The 22,342-nt window shown below is 36.1% G+C and overlaps 3 protein-coding genes across 4 annotated transcripts; all 3 read right to left on the minus strand.

Annotated features, from left to right (window-relative positions):
* Window positions 1-797: 797 nt before the first annotated feature.
* LOC127969520 (homeobox protein Hox-B1b-like) lies at window positions 798-18,717 on the minus strand. Of its 2 annotated transcripts, none has more exons than XM_052571541.1 (5): window positions 18,346-18,717; window positions 7,344-7,454; window positions 3,692-4,146; window positions 1,383-3,481; window positions 798-1,292 (listed from the first exon to the last, which is right to left on the minus strand). In XM_052571541.1, exons 4-5 carry the CDS (start codon window positions 1,975-1,977, stop codon window positions 958-960), a joined length of 930 nt encoding a protein of 309 aa, XP_052427501.1. In that variant the 5' UTR covers window positions 1,978-3,481; window positions 3,692-4,146; window positions 7,344-7,454; window positions 18,346-18,717; the 3' UTR covers window positions 798-957. The 2 variants fall into 2 exon arrangements, with proteins under 2 accessions (XP_052427501.1, XP_052427502.1); XM_052571542.1 differs by lacking the exon at window positions 18,346-18,717 and adding an exon at window positions 10,640-10,776.
* LOC127969521 (homeobox protein Hox-B5b) lies at window positions 11,340-13,827 on the minus strand. The gene is made up of 2 exons (XM_052571543.1): window positions 12,731-13,827; window positions 11,340-12,301 (listed from the first exon to the last, which is right to left on the minus strand). Exons 1-2 carry the CDS (start codon window positions 13,308-13,310, stop codon window positions 12,054-12,056), a joined length of 828 nt encoding a protein of 275 aa, XP_052427503.1. The 5' UTR covers window positions 13,311-13,827; the 3' UTR covers window positions 11,340-12,053.
* On the minus strand, window positions 14,203-17,290 carry LOC127969522 (homeobox protein Hox-B6b). Its single transcript, XM_052571544.1, has 2 exons — window positions 15,349-17,290; window positions 14,203-14,974 (listed from the first exon to the last, which is right to left on the minus strand). The coding sequence occupies exons 1-2, from the start codon at window positions 15,767-15,769 to the stop codon at window positions 14,721-14,723; spliced, it is 675 nt and encodes a 224-aa protein (XP_052427504.1). The 5' UTR covers window positions 15,770-17,290; the 3' UTR covers window positions 14,203-14,720.
* Window positions 18,718-22,342: the final 3,625 nt, after the last annotated feature.

Consider the following 22,342-nt stretch of genomic DNA (forward strand, 5'->3'; position numbering starts at 1 on the left):
TCTCAATCTGATTTCCCCCAAAAACATTAAAATGTAATAAAGACAGATTTGCAGTACACTGTTTATGCATAAAGAGGCCATTTGTTTTATTTCCAAATACATTTATATAATCTACAAATGCATTCTCTTATTGATGGCCTTGTCTAAGAAAACACAAATTAGATGCTAAAAGGGTTCTTGTAACTTGGAGTTGGAAAAGGTCTTAACTCCGCTAAAAGTCAAATACATTGTGTACCTGCAGTATCTACGCCAAGTAGAACTGAAACATCGAATCTAGTCAATGAGTGTTATACTGAGCACCAAGGAGTGTTTACATGTTTAGAGAGCCTGTAGGCACAAAAAAGGTGAAAAGGTCATAGGAAGCCACCCGGTGTGTAATGCAACATTCCTCTTGTCAAACTATACAGACTAGAGCAACACTGATTTAAATGAGCTTCATTGTATTGCAACATCTTCTGACAAAGGACACAATCATGCCAACATCATGAAGAGCCTTTTAATTAAAAGAAAATCAATAAATTGATTCAAATCGGATTAAACCCACAAACATGTTTCAGAAAAAATAAAATGTATTTATTTATCATAACTTCAGAGGACAGATTTTCTAAATACATAAACATGTCAGTCTTTACAATTTTTTTTTTACTCTTTCAAAAGAGGAATGAATCAGTATAGTGCAAAAAAAAGATATCAACCTGATGACAAAAAGAAAAAGACACCAAAAAAAACAAAAACTTCCAACCTCTTGCTTTGGACATATACCCTGTTAATGCATTTTGCACCACGAATTCAGTAGCTCTAATGCAGCAAAATTCTTTATTTTGCGCTATATATAAAACACGCATGCATACACTAGCACATATTTAATGCTTTATCTAAGAAAGCAGAATAAGTTAAATAGTTCTCCACAGCACAATGATAAAACATCAGTTCGTGTGCCACAAAGGCAGGTAACCATCAAACAGCAGTGGAAGAGTCTGAGGCAGGCGAAGCACTCGGGGATGAGCTGTTTGAGTTCTCTGCGCTTTGACCAGAAGAGCAAAGAGTCGCACGCTTAATTACCGGCGCCGTTCCTTCCTTCTCGCGCTTCTTCTGTTTCATTCTGCGATTCTGAAACCAAATTTTAACCTGCGTTTCGTTCAGTTCGAGGGTGGCGGCCACTTCTACCCTGCGTGCTCTGGTCAGGTACTTGCTGAAGTGGAACTCCTTCTCAAGTTCGGTGAGCTGCTTGGTGGTGAAATTAGTGCGTATTATATTCTGCTGGCCGTGGATCGCATATTCGTCGACTTTAACTGAAAGAGACGAACCAAAAACGACAAATTAGAAACCACACACTACGTACATTAAGCTTACAGTAGACACTGTAATTAGCCTCAACTCACCTGTTTTAGGGGGATTTCTCTTGACTTTCATCCAGTCAAACGTTGGCGCTTGTTTGATGTTCGTCTTGGAGTCGCTGTCACTGTCAGGGGAGATGTGGTACTTGCTGAACGAACCATAGCCGTGTGGTGGTTCATGTTCTCCATAGGGATAGGACTGATAGTGGCTTGCAGAGACCGAGCCAGGCCTGCAGTTAGAGTCACTGTATGTTCCAATGTTGGCTCCCATGTTCACGACAGAAAAAGCAGGGGACTGAAGACGCATGTGGTCATCTGCTTGAGTGAGAACGTGTTGATGTCCATAGTCCGAGTGAGGAGGTCGGGTTTGCTTGCCAAAATTGGTTTGTCCAGTTTTCCCCATATCCACGTTGATGTGGTATTGCTGCGAATGAAGTTGTGCATAAGCTGTACCGTGAGTTTCGTGCGTTGCCGGTGTAAAAGTGTTCCCTCCGACTGGCCGTCCCTCGGGAATGTAACTATTTGTACTACTTGTACAAGGACTTGGCAAGTATTCCTGTTCCATAGGAAAACACCCAACCTTCGAACTATAAGTGTTAGCACCACGGTTATAAATCGTATAATCTAAGTAGGAATTCATTGTTGACTGACCAGGCAAAATTGATTAAGCAGGGTCAATATAGGCTGATGTGTGGTCCCAGTGCCCCTACAACCTCTAAGCACTATGTCAAACCACACAAAGTTCTATCCGAGCTCATATCAGTTTAGTGACAGATCATGTGACTAATTTTGCACCAATAGTGGGCGACCTGCGGTAGCACTCTGGGCGTTGCAGGTGTCCATCAAACGATTCGTATTTACATGACAAACACATCAATCGAATCCAGCCATCAGTCTGATAAACTCGCAATGTAGGTCTAATGTGAATTAAAGCAAGCACTGCAGTTCAATAGCAAAGGACAACTGGAGTTGTAAGCTATAAATAAACAGGCCCTAAAAATTCATCATACACAATAACTTTCACCATTTACTTAAAATAGACTGGTCGGTTTTTTACGTATTTTTTTCTCTAGAGAGTTTCTTGTGCCATTTTACCAAATCTAAGTTCCTAATTTAACTGGAATTAAAGAACCCCCATACATCAATGGCCTATTGAGACTGGTGTTGTTAGCCTAAGCTTATCTCTCTTTCGAGATATAGTGGGCCACCCTGCTTTTTAAGATAGTGCTTAGATATAATATTCCATTAAAATAGGCTAAGTTTGTTGGACGCTAAAATATTTTGCTCCTACACAGAGGGAGTTTAGAAAACGTGTTTTGATCCCTAGACTAATTCGACTTTTTAGATAAATCTAAAACCATATATTTTTTTAATACAGGTGACACAGGCTACTCCATTCGATAACCTACAGAAAATGATTAATAAGAACTCTAAGTTGTCAGAGATAAACTGATTCGATCATTTCAAATTAACATCGCGAGAAGCAATAGCTAAATAAATGCGCTACAACACGCAAAATGTCCAATTCATGGGAATATATATGTTCACACAATAATTTGACTGATTTATTAAAAGTAACGTTATTAAATCAATCAAGAAAATTACTATAATGCTAATTTACCTTTAAACATTCGTTTTGGAAATATAACATAAAAGTGGCATTTAATTATTTAAAAAGGGGTAGCCTACTTTATTATTGGCTACGCTCTGGGAACAGAATAGTTTTATGTAAAGAGACAGAGAATGCCATTAATGTATAGCCAACTTGATTGGCATACCCAGATATAGCCTGCTTCTCTTGTCATGCGTTTCACCTGAGGCACCATAGATAAATACATCTATTGAAGCTACACTCAGGACGGTGGTGGTGAGGGTGGTGAGTTGTTGATCAGAGATGGTCCAGCTAAGAGAGAAATTCTTTTCAACCAACAGTCTATTTTGTCTCATCCTTCGGTTCTGAAACCAGATTTGTATTTTCTTCTCAGTATAGTCAAGTTTGATTAAACTGGCAATTTCCACAGGTCTCCGCCTGCACAACTCTGCTGAAGTGGAACTTCTCAAGCTCTAGCTGGTGACTTGTATAAAGCAGTACGTGCTCTTTCTGAGGCAGTGAATCCCAGCTGGGATTTCTTGTCGCTCCTGCGCTGTTGAAGAGCATATGAAGTTTCTACATTAGCATAAAATTGGCATCAACAATAGCCTGCTTGAATGAATAAGCCTATTCTATTATTCGATTACATATTTTACACATTGATTTTAGCTAACATTTCTTATGCCAGAATTATATTTTGTTTCGTTATTTAAGTTGGTGGTAGCCTATATAATTTAATTTGGATTTCTAAACTGTTACTCACCATGAAGCCGCGCTCCTCTTCGTGGCGTTTGCTTTAATTTTGTCATCCAAGAAAATGGGTTGGTAATACAGTAACAGTAAACTTGTTGATTCTTTCAGTTATCTCCTGTAGTTTGCAGGAAGAACCACTGTACTGTCTTGATGGAGGATGGTGGGATGTTTCTCGTCCCCTTTTTTCCCGTTCTGTAGGCTAATCCATTTCACTGTACAAGTAGGTCTTTTACGGTCGCTGACCCAATACGTTTGGGATGACGAATTTTGTCATTATGTTTAAATGCATAACGACTTTGTTACAAATAATTCCGCGACGTTGTGAGATACATTCTTCTTGTTGTTCGTTATGTGCATTTTCTGGACGGCTTTCATCAGTTATGTCGGTCTTTCTGGGGGTTTAGCAAAACTCTGGCCTCTCGTGTCATGTGACAGTGTGGTTCCGGAGGCCCGCTGGAAGATGACCTGCAGGGTCAGAGCAACACGGTGCGAGTCAGAGAACATGAATCCATCATCGCTACTAAAACGAAAAAAGATATGAATAGTGTCTCTTTTGAGTACACACTGCCAAGAATCCAGAATATCTTGCTGTGCTACTGTCAAGAGAGGTTTTCTTCTTCATGATATAAGCTGCATAATATTATTTATAAATAGGCTAGCCAGTGTTATGCAGTGTGAACAAATCACAAACGCAAAAGAAGCTAATGCAATATAAAAATATATTTTAAACAATTTTAGCTGATATTCGGCCATGTTAATTTGACAAAACATAGATACATAGACAAACAAATTGCATTAAAATATAAAACTATTCATTAAAAAAAATACAATGTCATTTAAATATTGAGAACACATTTTCCTTTTAATTTTTATTTTAAGTAGGTTCCACCAAGGTAAAACAAATAGAAGTAGTTCTAAACATTTATTGTATCAAAATTGAAAGAGCCATGTATACTTCTTATCCTCGATTTATTTACACACTTTCTTTTTTCTTCTTCTTTTTTTCTATCAAGAAAAGGAAGACTTCTTTCGTCCAGAAAAAAACTACGTTTGGATAAAAAAAAAAAAGTTAATCACGAATCAGGGCAAAATAATAATGCCCTTGAATTTTTTCCCCGAATGTAGGCTACAGCCAGATACACAATAAAATTGTTTAAACAATATAAACTGATATTTACGTGAATTGTTATGGAAAATAATAGCTAAAGCATTTAAAATAATAATGGTGGGTATTTGAAATTACAAACTGCATTTCACTGCATTTTTTTTTATCGTAACTGGGATGATAAAAACGAAATTAAATAAGAAAGAGACTAGCTGGAAAAAACAATGGGAAGGGGAGTGTGCAGTGGTACAGAAAGACGCACAAAGCCCAGTGAACTCGTCTTGAACCTTTGCCAAAGTACTAGGGCGATTAATCACCCAGACAGATCCTCTGCCATTCACAAACTGTGAGCTTATTCTTCAGCAGCTTGATTCCGTGGAGAGCTGGAATCAAGTCACAAATCAGAGGGACATTTACTAATAAATATAATTTATGTAAGTGCACAGGCTAATTCATTCTAATCAACAATCTTTAAAAAATAATGATGAATAAACAATAATAATAAAATGCTAATAACAGCCACAGATCGTTGTATATTTTAGCTCTACTCCAAAGTCCTAATGTGTCGTTCAGTATGAGTTATTACTTTTTTTATATGTAGAATATAAATCTAAATATTTAACTCTCCATGATATTACGATAAAAGCGCAAAATAAGCTTACCTATAAGTGATACAAGCCAAAAGGTCGAGTGAAAACTGCAGAAGATCTCGGTACATTTAAAAGATAATGTGACCCAATACTAATCAGACACACTTAAAAAAAAAATAAAAAAAAATACACGTCATAACGAAAAAAAAAAGCTATATTAGCCAATACATATTCTTTTTAAACCAACAATATCAGACTGCTGAAAGGAAAACGTCCTCTTCTGGGGTCTTGAATGTAAAAGCTGATGGAGGCAAAGAAGGATGTCTCTTGGAGTTAGCAATCGATATAAATTGAACTGCGAAACAATCAAAAATTAAGCAAGATCAGGATGTTGCTCTGAAGCGGTATTGACTTGTTACAAACGATCAAGAGCGTTTACCACAAACCAAGAATGAAGCATGTGTGCTCTTTTCAATTAAATAGCTTGATAATGTTTTGTGTAAATTGGAAGTTGAAGCATAGCCCTATCATACAGATGTTGGTAGGCTATATGATTTCTATATTACAACATAAGCTCATAGACTTATATACTACACACGATAAAGAGAGAGAGTATGCTATATAGTTATGAAAACTGAAATATCTTCTCTGCAGAAAGATCATGAGTCATGAAAGGTAGGCTACTGTTGCAACCAAATTCACAAGAACCATAAAATGTTTTAGGTGCTTTAATATGTCTTTACTATAAAACTGTAGTAAACGCTTGTAAAGGGGAAGGGGACATCTGTTTCGAATTATTCGTGCATGATATTGTAATTAGTGATGTTGAAGATGAGAGAGTGCCGCTGTCTTGGGACGGTCCTGCGATCAATTCCCCAAAGGTCCAGGAGCCTTTGATCTCTCAAGTTGATCTCTAGTGTTCCATTTCTTTGCTCATGTCACTGTAGCAGGGTTCGTCATAGACGGCCTAAACTGGGAATAGTCACCACCAGACGAACACATCTAGGCCTTAACAATTCAACCTTAATCATTTTACCATATTACAAGTCCTTGACGCAGTGCTGTACTGCCTACAACAATATAATTTAATGTAACGGCCATTTTATTGTATTAATCATCTAACTTATTTATATAGGCGTAGTCTGTTGTTGAACAGCTTTATAAAATATATAAGAGCATAGGCTACACAAAAACCTGCCGGAGGGGGGGGGGGGGTATTATTTACATACCGTGTCTACATAAGAATAAACGTAGCCTATAGAGGCTAAAGAAATGTCAGATAAAACAGTTTATTCTGTAACATTTTTCGAAGTGAAAAAGGGGCACGAGTTCTGTATATTTGTAACCTAGATGTAATAACATGCTGAATCATGTAGTGTTTTATACAATAATAACTGATTAAGTTTTAATCACAATAGAGCAGTGAAAAAATAATACACATCTTAATTTTGGCCTTTACATGTTTTCTTCGAATCAGAAGACAACACCGTTCCCAGCAACTAGCAACAATAAATATCCACAAGCTTTAATTCTAAAGATAAGCTTACTCACAATGTGTGGTGCTTGTGCGGTTGCTCCTACATTCTCCCTCTGAGGATAGTTTCTTGCGAAGGAAAAGCCCCAAATTTCTCCCAAACTCAAACAAGTTTGCTCGGCGAAAAGCCAGTCTTGACGAATTGGCTGCGTTGCTTTTCTGCTCTGCAGCCTCTTCATTAATTATTTAATGAATCACGTGATATGGCAAATAAGGGATGCGGAACCAGTATCTTTCCACTTATTTCATCCACCTCTTTAGAATTCATCGTAATTTAACTATACTTTTTGTATCAACGAAAGAGTGAAAAAATAATTATGTTTAATTCAAGCAAGTATATCCAGACCGATTCGTTTATGCATTATGTAGTCTAAAAATAAAGGTAGCCTAAATTCAGTTGACATCTGACAGTATTTACTGATGTGAAAATTACCTGTTTCTTGTCATGTTCCTTCTTCTGATTGTCTGCAGGCAGTCCGTTCGATGAATGACACATGGAAAATGAGTACGCAAAGGGACACGTCTTATTGAGATTCACTTGTTGCTAGAAGAATAAAAGAAAGTAAAATCAGCATATAAAACATTAAATAGCACTGCAAAACACAAACGACAGAAACATCACGTTCTCAAATTATTATTATTTGTTATTATTCTTGAATTGTTTGGTTATATCATTTTTCATAAATGTTACTGAGCCTGTGCGTTATGGATTCACTATTTTTATTGCCTGCCTCTGAAAACATGGAAAAATACAATTTAGATGGTTTTAGATTGCGAAAAAGAAACAAAACAAAAATGGTGAATGTAACTTTTACGTTAATGGTAAATTGGAGTAGCCTAAATTTTGCATGTTGTCGATGGACAGCATTTGTCACTGTATGGCATGATGTAGCGCCATCAGGTGTCTAATTTTCAAGACCTTCAAATGTTTATTTATTTTTTTCAAAGCATGCCTCCAATAATGAGACATATATAGATAGATAGATAGATAGATAGATAGATAGATAGATAGATAGATAGATAGATAGATAGATAGATAGATAGATAGATAGATAGATAGATAGATAGATAGATAGATAGATAGATAGATAGATAGTGGACAAACAACTGCAAAAGTGCGTCCTCAAATCCAGTATGGCGTTGGGTTTATGTCAACTACATACTCCCCAAGACACGAATTTGTGACTATCCATTCACACAAATTCGGATCTACAGGGTATATATAGATGACAGACATCATCGGTATTTCTAAGCTTTGTTAAGAAAACAAACGTTACTTTTAAATGTGAATTCGTGGAAAACAACAACTGTTAGCTACTTGAGCATAGACAGTTAATTTTCATACTTTTTACCCAGTATCACCAGACATCATTGTTCATCATTTCCACTTCAGTTATTTGCTATTTACTTTATACTTCAATACTTCGAATCCAACTTCTTTAGAGCTAGATTATTAAACTGTGCATTATTAAACTATGACCTACCAATAAGATCTATCTTCATTGTATTAATAATAGCTGTCAAAAACAAAAGCAAAGGCTATCCTGCAAATCTTATCAATTGCTTAGGATGAAATCCTTAGATTATGTAAAGAGATCAACATGCCTCACTGTTTTGCACAAACGGTGGTCCCCGTCTTGTTTCACGTTGTCTCTGCATTTTATTTGCCTCCAGTAAACATACTTTTACATTGTAAATCCATTTGTAAAATTTTACTTATTGAGCATATGGCTTTTTTCTTTCGGGCTTTCATTTCGTGTGTGTCTGCAGAACCAACCTTCCAACAGCTTCACTGGACACATCACACAAGCTTTTGGGCGCACAACGATCGATTAAAAATGAAAAATTCGAGATAACCTTAAGCGAAATATCGTTTATCAACTTCATTAGGCATCCTGCTGCTGCACATTTCGATTAGTGCTTCCTGAACGTGGGATCGCACTACTATCGAGTACAAACAGACCTCTGAAACAGACCACTAATTAAATATTCACCCAGAATCCCTTTTTTTAATCAGTTTAATTAAAAATAATTTAAAAATCTATGTTTTTTAAATGGCAAAATTAGCAGCAAGGTTATTTGCATGGTTATTTATAAATTTGTATTTATAGCCTACATTATTTTCGAACAAAAATAGCATTTGAAATAGGCTACATCATAGGATAATTTTATATCTGAGATTTCAGTCAATGCTTTTAATTTTAATTTTTGTTTTGCCATTGCAACAAAAGCTGAGAATGGTGCCAGCAATCACAGAACTGACCTCAGCATGAACTCAGATTCTTTATCATGCCACGCACAGTCGCTGTATGGTTTCTTTTTTATATATTCTAATAATAGCGTTGATATTTGAAGATTTCCACTATTAGTATTTATACCATGCTGTTGGGTTCTCACTAGTTCTCATGGCTATTTTATGAATATACCCTCCCCCGTAGTTTATTTAATAGGCTGTTTTAACAATACTGTTAAGACTTGGATCACAAACCAATCTCAAGAAACGAAAACAAATATAAACATTTTGAAATGCGACTCTAAAAAAGATAACACATTTTGCGTCTTTTTCACACGGAATTTTGGTTTAATGAAAAAACCCCGAGGCATCTGAATGTCCAGCTCGCAGAATGAGAAAGAACAGATCTGGGGCTCGGTGTGAGGCGGGCCCTGCTGGTGATGAGGCGACATTACATTAATCTAACTAGCAGCAAAATTAGACGTTCACAGACAGTGTTTTATTTATGATTCATCCAGAATGGTATTCATAACAGAATTTTTAAAATAATCTCTTTTTAGCTTTGCGTCGACTAATCAATTGACTTGTTCCTACAAATTTTCTTTTAAAGTCTCTCCCTTCCAAAAATGTCGTACAAAAATGTCTTTAGGAGAATTAGACAGTACTGACTGTTCAGCAAAATTTTGTATTTTTTAAGACCTGCGTAGGATCACCAGCTAGTCGGTTTGGCATGCATCCTGTGCTTCTATGGGAAGGCATGTGTGCCACTCTCGTCTCCTGACCTCGGAGTGATCCCTTCCCAATGAATAATTGATGAGAACAGCGCCCAGATTACCCCTATCAATATGCAAAACACATTATAGGGGTAAAATGGGACTTTAATAGTTATGAATCGAGGAACCGTTTCTATCACGAGCAAACTGTAGTTACATCTTTAAATCAACCTTCTTCTTATTTCTTTTTCTTTTTTTTACAAAAATACAAACCAAATTCTCTTATCTCCAAAGTGTTACACTTATCCAGACAAGTCCAGACATACACTAGTCTAATAGGCAAACACATCAAAGTGGGTAGAACAAAAATGATCTATAATTTTTCAGATTGCTTGATTGATAATCCTACACAATTTACCATGGAATACCAACACCTCTCTGTCTGTATTATTTAGCCAGAGAAAATGCTATTCTTAATTATTGTGCATGTGCTGTGAATAATATTTTAATTTTAATGTAAACCCAATTAAGCAGGTATTCATGAAAGTATAAGGACATCAAAAAAATTTGCTTCGCAAATACAAAATTCAAACGGGCCTACATTGCAAACATATGCAGCAAAACATGTTTTCTGTTTTTGACCAAGTAAAATTGATTATTGAATAATAGGCTACGCAAATCTAACAAGTCTGCATTGTCTGACACTTACACAAATTTGAACGAAATTGTTTCTTTTGAAAACAGTAAATTAAATGACGATCTGTAGCCAAGGAAGATACTTACTTGAGAACTACAGAGAAGACTTCTTATCGTAACACATCCAGCAGAATAGTATGGAAATGATTGTTGACAGCCAAGTCAGCATGGGCTATTACGACTGTCCAGTTTGAGAAGACCCCGCATGCATGCTGCCCACAACCTTTAGAATCCCACTGAAGCAGTTAAACAGTCAGTTACATTCAAGAATGTGAATTATGTAGCACATTGTCAACCCCCCTAAAACCATAAAGCTAAGTTTATGGACCTCACGTGACTTTTTTAGAGCTACCAAGAGCTACGTGTTGTTGTTATGGACTGCACTTCAGAAGAAAATAGTCGGGGTAGATGATTTGTATGTTGTTTCATACAAATAATGCTGATTGTTAAAATAACCTGTAAAGCTATCGTTCTGTTCATCCGCTTTGAGCACTGCGAGGTGAGTTGAGGGGTTGAGTTATTGTTGTGATGTGACACACAAGAGCTGAGTTTGAATATTGCCATATTATAACCCATTCCAAGATGCAAAATTTCCTCGCAGAGCACAGCAAACAACTGAATAGACTATTTTTTTTTATTAGTCATATGCATAAAAAAAACATTAACACCAATAGCTTTCATTTAAGAGCAAAATATTTATTTAAAGTGTAAAATACTGGTGGGTAAAATGAGAACAACGTTGGGATCACTAACCAAACAGGCCTACACACAAACAGAGACTTTCAGGTATGACTGAGAGAAAACTTTATTTTTCTTTTGGATCAACTCATTTTCAGTTTAGACACAAATACAAAAATTGGCAGAGATACCATCAACATGTCAATGACAAAACATTTTTCTCCAACTTTTAACACAGAACGTCCATAACTCACGTTGTGCACTACAAATAACATATTGGTCACTACTGTATAAAGACATTGTTCATAGGACATCTCACGAGCCCAAAGTAATCTTGTGCTGCAGCCTAAGAACAACAATTGTAAATGCGAAAATATTATTTTTCTCGTAGGTATCATCTACGAGAAATCAAAAAAGCCCGGCACATAACAAGAATATAGCATGTTGCGTGAATAATACATGACGTTTCAATACAAGTTCAAGGATACAACAAAAGTTTCTCTTTTTTTTACACTATCACTTATAGGATAGTTAGGTAGTGCGAGTTGTACTGTACATAATTCTTGTAGCAGATCTAGAATACGTTGCACGAATAGCTCACATGGAACATGCTTTCCTCCACGAATGTATAAATTGACACACTTGACATTCACACTCATTTTATGGCAATTGTAACTAGTTTAGCATATGTGATAACAATATTCAAAAGCTGACAATTCTGAGTTGCACGGGGGAATCACACGTCGTCCGGCGATATCAAGAAGCTGAAAGGTGCAGCGCTGTAACAGTAGTCGAATTTTCCAAATATTGTGACGTGATTTGATCAATTTTGAAATGCGCTCCCCGCTGTAGCGAGACTCATACTTTTCAGTTTATTGTCCTTCTTCCATTTCATCCTGCGATTTTGGAACCAGATTTTAATTTGCCTCTCTGAGAGGCAGAGAGCGTGCGCTATCTCTATTCTCCTCCTGCGCGTGAGATATCTATTGAAATGGAACTCTTTCTCCAGCTCGAGCGTCTGGTAGCGAGTGTAAGCTGTTCGAGCCCGTTTTCCATCAGGTCCAGTCATATCTGGCATAAGCAAGGGCAAAGAGATAATAAGCAAACATCACCAAGCCATCAAACGGAAATGGATTTAAATGTCCGTTACATTTTGGATGTTGGACTGCTGGCTGATTCTAGACTATAGGCTACGTGCAGTTTAGGCTACCATTTCATTTTATGGCTTTACTGCTGCACAATAATTCAACATGCAGTCACCTCCCAGAGAGTGGTTATTCTCAATTTAACCTGTACTTAGGTGAAACTAATGGTCCGTCTAAGCATTACTATTTTTGTAAGACAAACATTAGTAGGCTACTAAACGAATATGAAAATCTGAAGGGTAAAACATGCATTTAAATCACGCATAACATAAACTTAGCCTACTTCATGAACTGTTATCATCAAAATAATTTCATTTTATCATGCATAAATAAGACATAATAGAGATGTGCATACCATGACTAATGTGCAGCTTCCTCATCCAAGGGAATATCTGTGGACTTTGACCGTCGATAGGTGTTGTTGTCGAGCTCGCCACAGATTCTTGCTTCTGCGTACGTGTGTTGGTGGTGGTCTGTGCTCCATCCTCGGTCTCGGACGAGACATTGGTCTCGTCTGTGTCCGCAAAATGTGTGCTGTTGCTGCTGGTGAGATTGTTGCTGTTGAGTCTGTTGTTGCCGGTTGGTGTGCTCTGATCAGATGGAGGAGAGGAACCCTTCAATTCCAGAGATTCGCTGGTGGCACAAGACAGGGGATCTGGAGACGAGAGCGAGCAGCTCGACTGTCTGTACCGGGTCTCCTGACCCGGATTTTGGAAAGCGCGAGAATTATCTTCAACTGCTCCGAAATGGCCATTGTTGGGACGATTTACACTAAGGTCTATTCCATTGTAGTTGTAACCGAAAGACCCGGAATGCATGCTGGTGGAGTCCCTGTAAGAAGCGTTCATAGCGCCGTTAGTACCATAATTTAGTAACTGATAGTCAGAGCCATTTGGATAGCGCCCTGAGAACGAGTTTAGAAAATAAGAGCTCATTTGGATGTTTTAAAATGTCTTGACTTGTAGATCTTGGTCGTTAAAATCCAGCGCCGCACAATTTATGATGTAATAATGAATTATAGCAATGCACTGTACTTCGTTTTTGCCATGTATGCGGCCAAATATGGGAAAGCGTTAGGGCATCACGTGCCTTTGTTGACCAGTCGTAAATTCTCTCTGATGACTTCAAGAGGTAATTCATGCTCTATGGTTACAAATGATGACGAAATGATGATCGTTAGGTTCAACTCAATGGTGCCTCCCCATCGCGCGCAACATCCCACGTTAGCGGAGGGCGTCACCTACTGGGAGAACTGTAAAATGACCAAACACCTGCACATTTCGTGAAGCCTTTTTACTGCATACATTTGTAACACTGTGCTTTTTCTGCATATAACTAGGTAGTATTTACAAACAAATTTACGAAAAATTAAAGCAAAGTGTGAATATGTCAAGTCGTGCGTAAATTGATTAAGACTCGCAGAGCAGACCTGAGTGCTTCAGCGACTTTATGCTGTCATTCAGTGATATGAATGTATCTTACTTAACATAGGTTAGTCAACCTCGTTTTAATCGCCAAACCCAAATGTAGATTTAGAAGGGGTAAAAAAAACATGGATAAAAAAATATAGGTTACAATTGGCGAGATTCTTATATCAAACTGGCCCGTTTTACCTGCAAAGCTAGCTCCACAGAGCAGTGAAGAGATGGAAATTAAAATATATAATTTTTATATTATAGGCTATAGCAGATGTCTATCAGATAAAATATATGTTATGTCTTGAAGAGTGCCTTACACCAACGCATAAGGCTGATAAAAAATGTCTCTGGCTCATTATATCAGATGCCCATGCACACAAAGACAAATAAACCACATTTTTTTGTTAAACAATCATTTTATTGACAAAATGACATTGCTAACAAAGTATGATAACGTATAATTATTAGTGCATTCACATACACATACACAAAAGTGACGACCCAATAAATTAAGCATCAAAATGTCCCATTTTCCTCTTTTGAACACACAACGGACTGAAATACATCACCAAGTGTAAGACCTTTAATCCCAAAGTTTTCAACTTTGCACTTGTTTTCTTTCAAATTATAGACATTAGAATGTTCAAACAGCGAGAAAACATTTGTTTTCTTAGTTTAAATAGGCCAAAAAAAAAACGCAAAATATATAACAGTAGTAAAGCACCTCCCATATATATTTTACCATCTTTACAGAGGTCTGTTTTAATGAAAAAGAAAGTCTTCTCTTGAAGCTTTTTTATGTCAACATAAAACTTATTAGGTAGTTTTTTTTTTTTGTTGGACAAACCAGTACTTATTAATTAAAACTACAGGCTACATGTTATATACAATGTTTCTAGTGCTTCGTCACAAGCTCCTTTTTAACATTTATCCCGCCTTTTCGCCATCCTCTTCTTCGCTGACCTTTACGGGGTTCAGCACTTTGTTCTCCTTTTTCCATTTCATTCTACGGTTCTGGAACCATATCTTTATCTGTCGTTCCGTCAAACACAGAGCGTGCGATATTTCAATTCTTCGTCTTCTGGTCAAATATCTGTTAAAGTGGAACTCCTTTTCCAGTTCAAGAGTCTGAAACCGAGTGTAGGTTTGACGACCCCTGCGGCCAGTGCTGCCAGGCATTCCTGTCAAAAAGTGAGAAAAAGACACACTAGATGAACATCCAGTAGCCTATATATAAACAGGCCAACGTAAATAATAAAAGAACATTGCTACAATTGTCCCTATTATCGTTATTAAGACAAATGTTATTACTACAGTAACATATTTGACATCTGAAATTTAATCAAATTATGAAATCAAAAGGGTGAAATGTTTTAAGAAATTCTATTAAAGATCATCGATAAACGTCAATGAGTGGAGTTTATTTTAGTCTGATAGCCTATCTAATAAAAACGTGGAAGAGTTTACGCATCGGGTTTCTTAAAGTTGCCTATAATGTAAATTGCGCCTCTACTTCTAGGACATACAAAACTGCGAAATTGCAAACGTGCCTTACCATTACACGAGTTCATCCTCTGCATCCACGGGTAAACCGTTGTACACGGTTTGTCTTCATTGTTAAAATATCTCTCTGCACCCTGTTCAGTGCAGTCCGTCTTGCACTGGTCTTGGGTTAGGACCAGCGGGTCTTCCAGACCTCCGATAGCGCACGAGCGCTCCGCGGGTCGGTAAATGTTGGGTGTTGTGTAGTCACAAGCACTGGTGGATCCGCTTCTCCCAAAAACGCCCCCAGCTTGCTGGTAATACGAGGAGGTGTAAACCTTGTCCTGGACATTGGTAGCTCCGAACGTAGCGCTTGGATAATGTCTTAAAGGATCTGTATATCCAGAGGAATAGAGCGGTATCTGACCCAAGAAAGACTCCTGTCCTCCGGGTAGAGACACGGGAAAAGTTGAGTTGACGAAATAGGAACTCATGGGGTGGCCAGTGTTATTGTCCGAGTGTTATGATTTGTTGTGTTTTATAGTCCAAGTGGTTTTTGCCATTACTTTATCTGAGATTTGGTTTTAGCCGAAGGGGGGTGGCGAGGTGCCAATCTGAGACCGCGGGGAAACAGACCAGCTGATCAGAGCCAGACCAATCCTGAGCACTTCTGACTACAGGAGAACGTGTGAGGTGGGGGCCCTCTTGTTGCACAGAATGGAATCTCCAGAGCACATCAAAACACTCAGACGCAAGTGTTTTTCATCGTTTTCCGAAAGAAAGGAAAATAGGAAAATAATGCAACAATATCAATAAAAAATTTTAATAGGAGTATGAAGTTAATAATTAATTTCCCTCCACATTTGCAATTTTTTTCTCAATCAAAATATGATACAAACCTCATTTTCAAATGCACGTCATTTTCATTCTGTCTTTGTCTTCATTCAAAAATGTCCATTGCTGACAATTTGTAAAATCTGTACGACATAATTGGCTCAATTAATGTGCACAAGAGAATATTAGAGACGAACAGACTGAGTTTTTCTCTCCAAAACGAACTTTTACTGACCTTAACCCTCTTTATATATTAAATAATATAATACTATTCCGTTGTTGTTGAGACCTTAAGTGCATTCTCTGACTAAATAATTACATTTGGACTATTGCAATACGCTAATTTAAAAAGTCTTCAAAACTTGCATATTATGAATAGGCCCTGAAAACCACTCTAAACAATTAAAACTATATATATATAAGTTTACCGTACCCTACTAAATGTCTTTCACTCTCTTTAAATACAGTGCAATTTTTCTCCAGAGACAGACTATTTAGTGAAATACCATGAATACCTGCTTCAGCAATACATTGGCACAATGGACATAAAAAAGTATTTTTTTCTATTTCAATAAAAACTAATGCATGAATGGTAAATATGTAGAAGATAAAAACAAACTCAACATTAATTCAATATTAATACAAAGCCAACAACAACGCCATCACTAATATTTTAAACTCAGCCCGGGCCATGTTGTTTTTGTTGCCCCCTTTCTTGAAATAGACAACGTCAAAGTTATATAGCCTAATGCAATTATAAAATGGACTTTTATTTGAAAAATGTAACGTCTAGTGTCAATTAAATAGGCATACCAAATTAATAAAACCAAATAAATTAAACTTAAATATTTAAGTAGCCTATTAAGTTAAGCCTTTAGTTAAGACAAAATGAAACCTTTCAGAAAAAGCTAACCATTAATCACCATTCTGTTTTGTAAATTAATAAAAATTGATCTGCTATTGAATATCGATAGGCTGCAGCTACGCAAGTAGTCTACACGATGGTTATTGTTGTGAGTTTACCCTTTGGGTCATCCTCATATACTTAACACAGCGATTCTTTCGTCGTCATAATAATAATAATAATAATAACACATGTCTGATCAAATAAATATGTATGATTTTAGTTTTTCCTCTACTATTCTCCTAAATGAATACACAACAGCCTGTTCCTTCTTTCCGCTTTATATTGTGTATTAGTTATGTTGAAAGGACTGTTTAAAAGGACATCATACAGGTCAAAAAGAGCAGAGAAAAAAAATTACCATAAAAAATTACACCCAAAGCATTAAGCATTCACAGACTTGCATTTGTCGATTACTTGCTCATTGTAGACACACTCTGGCTGAACGCAGTATCTAGGGATGCTAGAGGTCTTTGGGTTTAGTCAGATCGCATGCAGAGAACGCCCAAACTCAGAATTTCTCCACAGTTACCAAATCTCGTCACTAGATGACATCACAGAGCAAGAATAGGGAAAAGGTGTGCTTCTTCAGGGATACACCACCAGAAAAACATCCCATTTTATTGTAATTCCACATTAATCATTATTTTGGTTATTGAGACTCGGAATGACCAAATTAGGCAATTTTAAATAAAAACAATTGATGCTTTAGAGGCACAAACATACACAAAAATGTTAAAAACATAAACCCATCATTGATAAACGGAAAATTCACGGGCTAAAGCAAATTTCAAGAAACATTATCTAAAAAACACCAAATTACTATGGGCAGAAATAACAACATTTTCAATAAAAAAAAAAATCCCTTAAAATGCAGAATGCATGTTCTGTAATACAGATTACAGAGATGAGGCATGCCTTTGCTAATCAGAAACTCAGTAGGCTAATGCTGATTTGTTCATTCAAAGTTGATGTAAATCTCAAATAATCATCTGAATGCAGCGGCCATCTTGTAACTCTGTAAATAATACTCCCAGTCAACCATATATTTTCCCGAATTTTCATTGTCAACAAACAATTAGGCCTAGCATTTTTGCGTTACACATCATTGTCGATCGTTTTATACCATCATACGACCCGTTAAACCTTCATTCTACGTTGATGCCAGTTCTTATCTACTTGACTAATCTAACTTTAATCTGTTTGTATTGTTATACGAACGTCATGCTCAAGAAAATATTATTGTGAAAGTAAATCTGTTTGCAGCGGTTTGCAACGAGACATCGCTGGAAGAAGTAGAGAAGCTACAGAAGCCTATAGGTCCAGTCCTACCTTTTCCTTTCCCGTCCATCACCGCTTCACTGGGATGATCCAAAACAATCACGCAGGTTCGTCGATTAACCAGGATCTCGCGTCGTATTATGGGATGTACTGGTGAGACATTCAGAGCTAAAACTTGAAAAATTAGAGAAGAATGAACTAAGGTCCTCAGTGAATTTTGACCCTTGCACTCTTAGCTGATGTGAAAATCTGAAGACGCTTCGTCCTAGCGTGACACCGAGCTTTCCATACATGTTAACGCACAACCTTCGCCCAGCTCAGGAGAACTTCTCTTCCCCTCTGCTTTAACAAAACGTAAAAAATGTAAAGGACAGAGGTGCTACTGACTGCGCCCTTACCAAAAGAATGCTGCATTATAGCCACTTGGGAAATCATAAAAAGTTCATGTTCACAGAGAGCTGCTCACGTGACCTCTGTCAGCCAATCCAATGGCAGAACCACACATAAAGTTCTATCACAAAGTTGTAAATTTTCATAAACAGCTGTGAGTTTATTGCTTTGCTTCAGCAGGAACTCGGTCGCCGCCATCTTTATTCGTTAAGAGAGAAAAAAGCACGACATTAGCTACTTCATTAACAACCACAGAAATATAGGCTATTTTTACTCAAATAAGAAGATATTATAGGCTAGCCTACAGGAATTTTAGATTTCGATTTTAGACATATTTCTTAGTCAATCTGTACAACGGATTTGAAATATTTAATTAAACACATTTAAATGTGTAATAGGCTATATAAAAACGAACCATTTACAGAAATAGCGGTTCTTTTAACCAGTTTGTGGCTAATACTGAAATAAACCAATTACCCTAATATAAAAGAGCACCATTCCCATTTTCTCAATGGTTTGCGTTGTTTTGTAAGGTGACTTTAAGAGAAGAATAGACAAATGGAACGTGAAAGCTTTTTACAGCACTAAACATGCGTGGAGGAAAGAATTGCTTCCTGTATCTACGAACAAACACTTATTTCCGACATTTATTGGGGCAATAAAACAGTATAACCCAAAAGTGACCGAGCATGGTCTGTGGGTTCTCCCCTCGAGAAGGAAATGCTCTTAAAGCTCACCAGTGAATGTTGTCCAGAAAGGCCCTAAAAGCAGCACACGAGGTATACATTCAGAATTATTTTTATTTCTTAACAGCTTAGTTAACATGTTTTATACTAACTAAATTGAAATAGAGTGTAGCCTACGTCGCACTCCCTCTTTGGTTACATTTTAATTCGTTTTTATTGGGATAGTCTACAACTAAACATACGTTTAATTAGAAAGCTACGGTTTTGTTTAATAGACGGCTACTCGTAAATGTAGGCTATATAACCCAGCGTATTATTATTATTATTATTATTATTATTATTAATTAGTAATGAATTGTCCATTTAATGTAACAAACGACGATTTTTTTCGTTATTATCTAATTAAAATTTAAATTAATCTAGTTTTCATAAGCATCTCTATTTTATGTTTGAAAATGAGTGATTTCTTAGTCTTTAGCTTGCCTTAAACAAATAAGAGAAAATTAAAATCAGATGGAATACATTTATATGAATTTACCTGTATGGAATATAGGCTACATATAGCTTAATAAAACGACGGATTCATAAACTATTTTATATTTACTCCTATTCGTTAGCTGTATACTTTAAATAGAAATATATTTTATTACAAAATATATAGGCCTATGTTAAACCATTTTTTTATATATATTATAGCTATAGCCTTTCAAGAGTATTGTCGTCATTTATAGCATTCAAATAAAATTAAACACGTAAATTAGAGTCCGCTATCTGCCCACAAAAGTTTAAATGAAAGGTCTAGCTATAAGCCTATAATAGGTTTGGAATTTGATTTCGATTTTCTATTAATTTAGGATTACTTCACAACTATAAAGAGAGTTGTTCACACGAGATTGTTTTGTATTATGATCTATTCTAGATAATCTCAGAAATGTGGGAAAAAATACTTTTCGTATTAGATGAAAACGTCAGACAGATAGAATTTGGAATGGTGCAGTTTTTGAAAATTCCATAAACAATGTGTCGTGCTATTTAGGATTGTCTGAGCCCACGCCTAGCCTAAAGAAAATGCTAACTTCTTCATAGCAGGCCTCAATGTCCGTTTTATTATTTTTCTTAAAAACTAAATAAAAAAAATAATACTTTTAAAAATGTGTGGGTTCAATATGTCTTCATGCCCTGCTTATTAAAACAAGAACGAAAATTACATACTTTTTAAAGTTATAACAACATAAAGAGCACTACTTGATCCGTAGCCCTTTGTCCACATCAAGTCGAGTTTCATATTTTGTGGAAACATAAAGTTTGCAGCATTAATGGTTCCCTTTTATTTAGAACCATTTTTGTTCTGTTGGCTTCTTATATTGCGATATGGTTCGTGGGAAGTTAAAAAATATTTGTTATTACATTATATGACTGCAAAACGCCAGTGAACCTAACTGTCAGCGTGTACAGTTATACAATTGTGCCTTTTACTCGTTGCCAGGGTATAGGCCTATTGTTGTTTTCATATTAAAATAATACTAATTGACATATATGCCTACATTTTACATGGAACTTTTGTTGATGTTTTGAGTGAATTCAATGTTTTGTAAAATAACATTCAACATGCATATGCCAATTATTGTTTTGTTTTTTGTCGTGCACGGCTCATTGACTGGTTCGTTTTTAACCAAATACAAAGGCAGCTCAAATATAGGATTTTGCAAAAAAAAAAAAAAAATAAATAAAATTACTGAAATTTAGTGTTTGCTACCTCTACAGTGAAAATATCATTTTAATATAATAGGTCTACAATAGGCTATAATTAAAAATATCGGCTTACATTTAATTTAATTAGACCTATACATTTACCTTTACTTTTAAATTAAGGGGAACCTTAAAATAGCTACTTGAGTCTTTCTTTAGAATGGAAACTTTTCTTGAATTTTCACGTGGTCATAGCTTGATATCTTTGAAATGATAGATATATATTATTAAATCTTGATTTTAGGTCATAACGAGAAAAAGGAAACAATCGCCAGAGTGATCTTTTTATTTCAACAATTTTACATTCACGCATTTAACAGATATACAACGAATATTTCAAATCAAATTAGGCTATATGTTAAATATAGGCTACACCATATTTATAGCAAGACTGTACACAGAGGGGAGATCCGAGGAGATCAGTAGGCCCTTATCTTCAAATATTTAATCTCAGACAATGAATTTCTTATAGACTGAAGACAGCCAAAAGCTCTGAAAGAAAGGTACCACAATTAAGAGGCATCTGGCACTTGCTGTTCATAAACGATGAGACAGAGATTGAGACCAGACTGCTCGGGAATCCAACCAGAGTAATAAAAGCCCGTAAACTGCCTACATGAAACGAAGTGCTCATATTGAACTTTTGGCTTGGGTCAAAGGGTTTTGGTTGACGCTTTGTTGTCAATATGTACGTCGTGATACGTAGATTTGAAAAGAAGTAGGGTAGATGTTCGATATTCGTTCATTAATCCTATTGCGTGCTTATGATTCTAATGATGTGCTTTAAGCATAATTCATCATGTACCATTTTACTATATTAAGTTCTAGATGTTTGAAACTTTTTACCAGACGACATGGAACATATAGCCTACCACCAATGTTTATTGCAATGCATCTCACATGAGAGACTGCGAAAGATAAGGTCATTTTTTAATATTTTGAATTTTTATTATATTAAAGTTATATTCATATATATTTTAGGCTACTTAATTTTATTTTGAACAGACCTATGATTCATTTAAATGAAATGTGTTTTATTTATAATTTACTTAGTTTCCTTTATTATATGATTCATTTACAATTTAAGTTGCCTAATTCTATTTGAGGATTAAGTGTTAAAAACTATTTCCAAATGAAATACATGCGTGCAATCGAGGCTTTTATTTTGGTTCACTTCGGTTGTAAAGTATGACAATAATTTGGGTGTTTGTGTTGTGGGAAAC

This window comes from Carassius gibelio, chromosome B12, assembly GCF_023724105.1.
Source record: "Carassius gibelio isolate Cgi1373 ecotype wild population from Czech Republic chromosome B12, carGib1.2-hapl.c, whole genome shotgun sequence".
Taxonomy (NCBI): domain Eukaryota; kingdom Metazoa; phylum Chordata; class Actinopteri; order Cypriniformes; family Cyprinidae; genus Carassius; species Carassius gibelio.

Coding starts and splice junctions, on each gene's coding strand:
- LOC127969521 (XM_052571543.1), bottom strand. CDS start 13,310: ATGAGCTCTTATTTTCTAAACTCGTTCTCAGGGCGCTATCCAAATGGC. Junction 12,302..12,730: donor GAAGCTGCACATTAGTCATG/GTATGCACATCT, acceptor TGCTTATGCCAG/ATATGACTGGACCTGATGGA.
- LOC127969520 (XM_052571541.1), bottom strand. CDS start 1,977: ATGAATTCCTACTTAGATTATACGATTTATAACCGTGGTGCTAACACT. Junction 1,293..1,382: donor GAGAAATCCCCCTAAAACAG/GTGAGTTGAGGC, acceptor CGTCTCTTTCAG/TTAAAGTCGACGAATATGCG.
- LOC127969522 (XM_052571544.1), bottom strand. CDS start 15,769: ATGAGTTCCTATTTCGTCAACTCAACTTTTCCCGTGTCTCTACCCGGA. Junction 14,975..15,348: donor GAGGATGAACTCGTGTAATG/GTAAGGCACGTT, acceptor ACTTTTTGACAG/GAATGCCTGGCAGCACTGGC.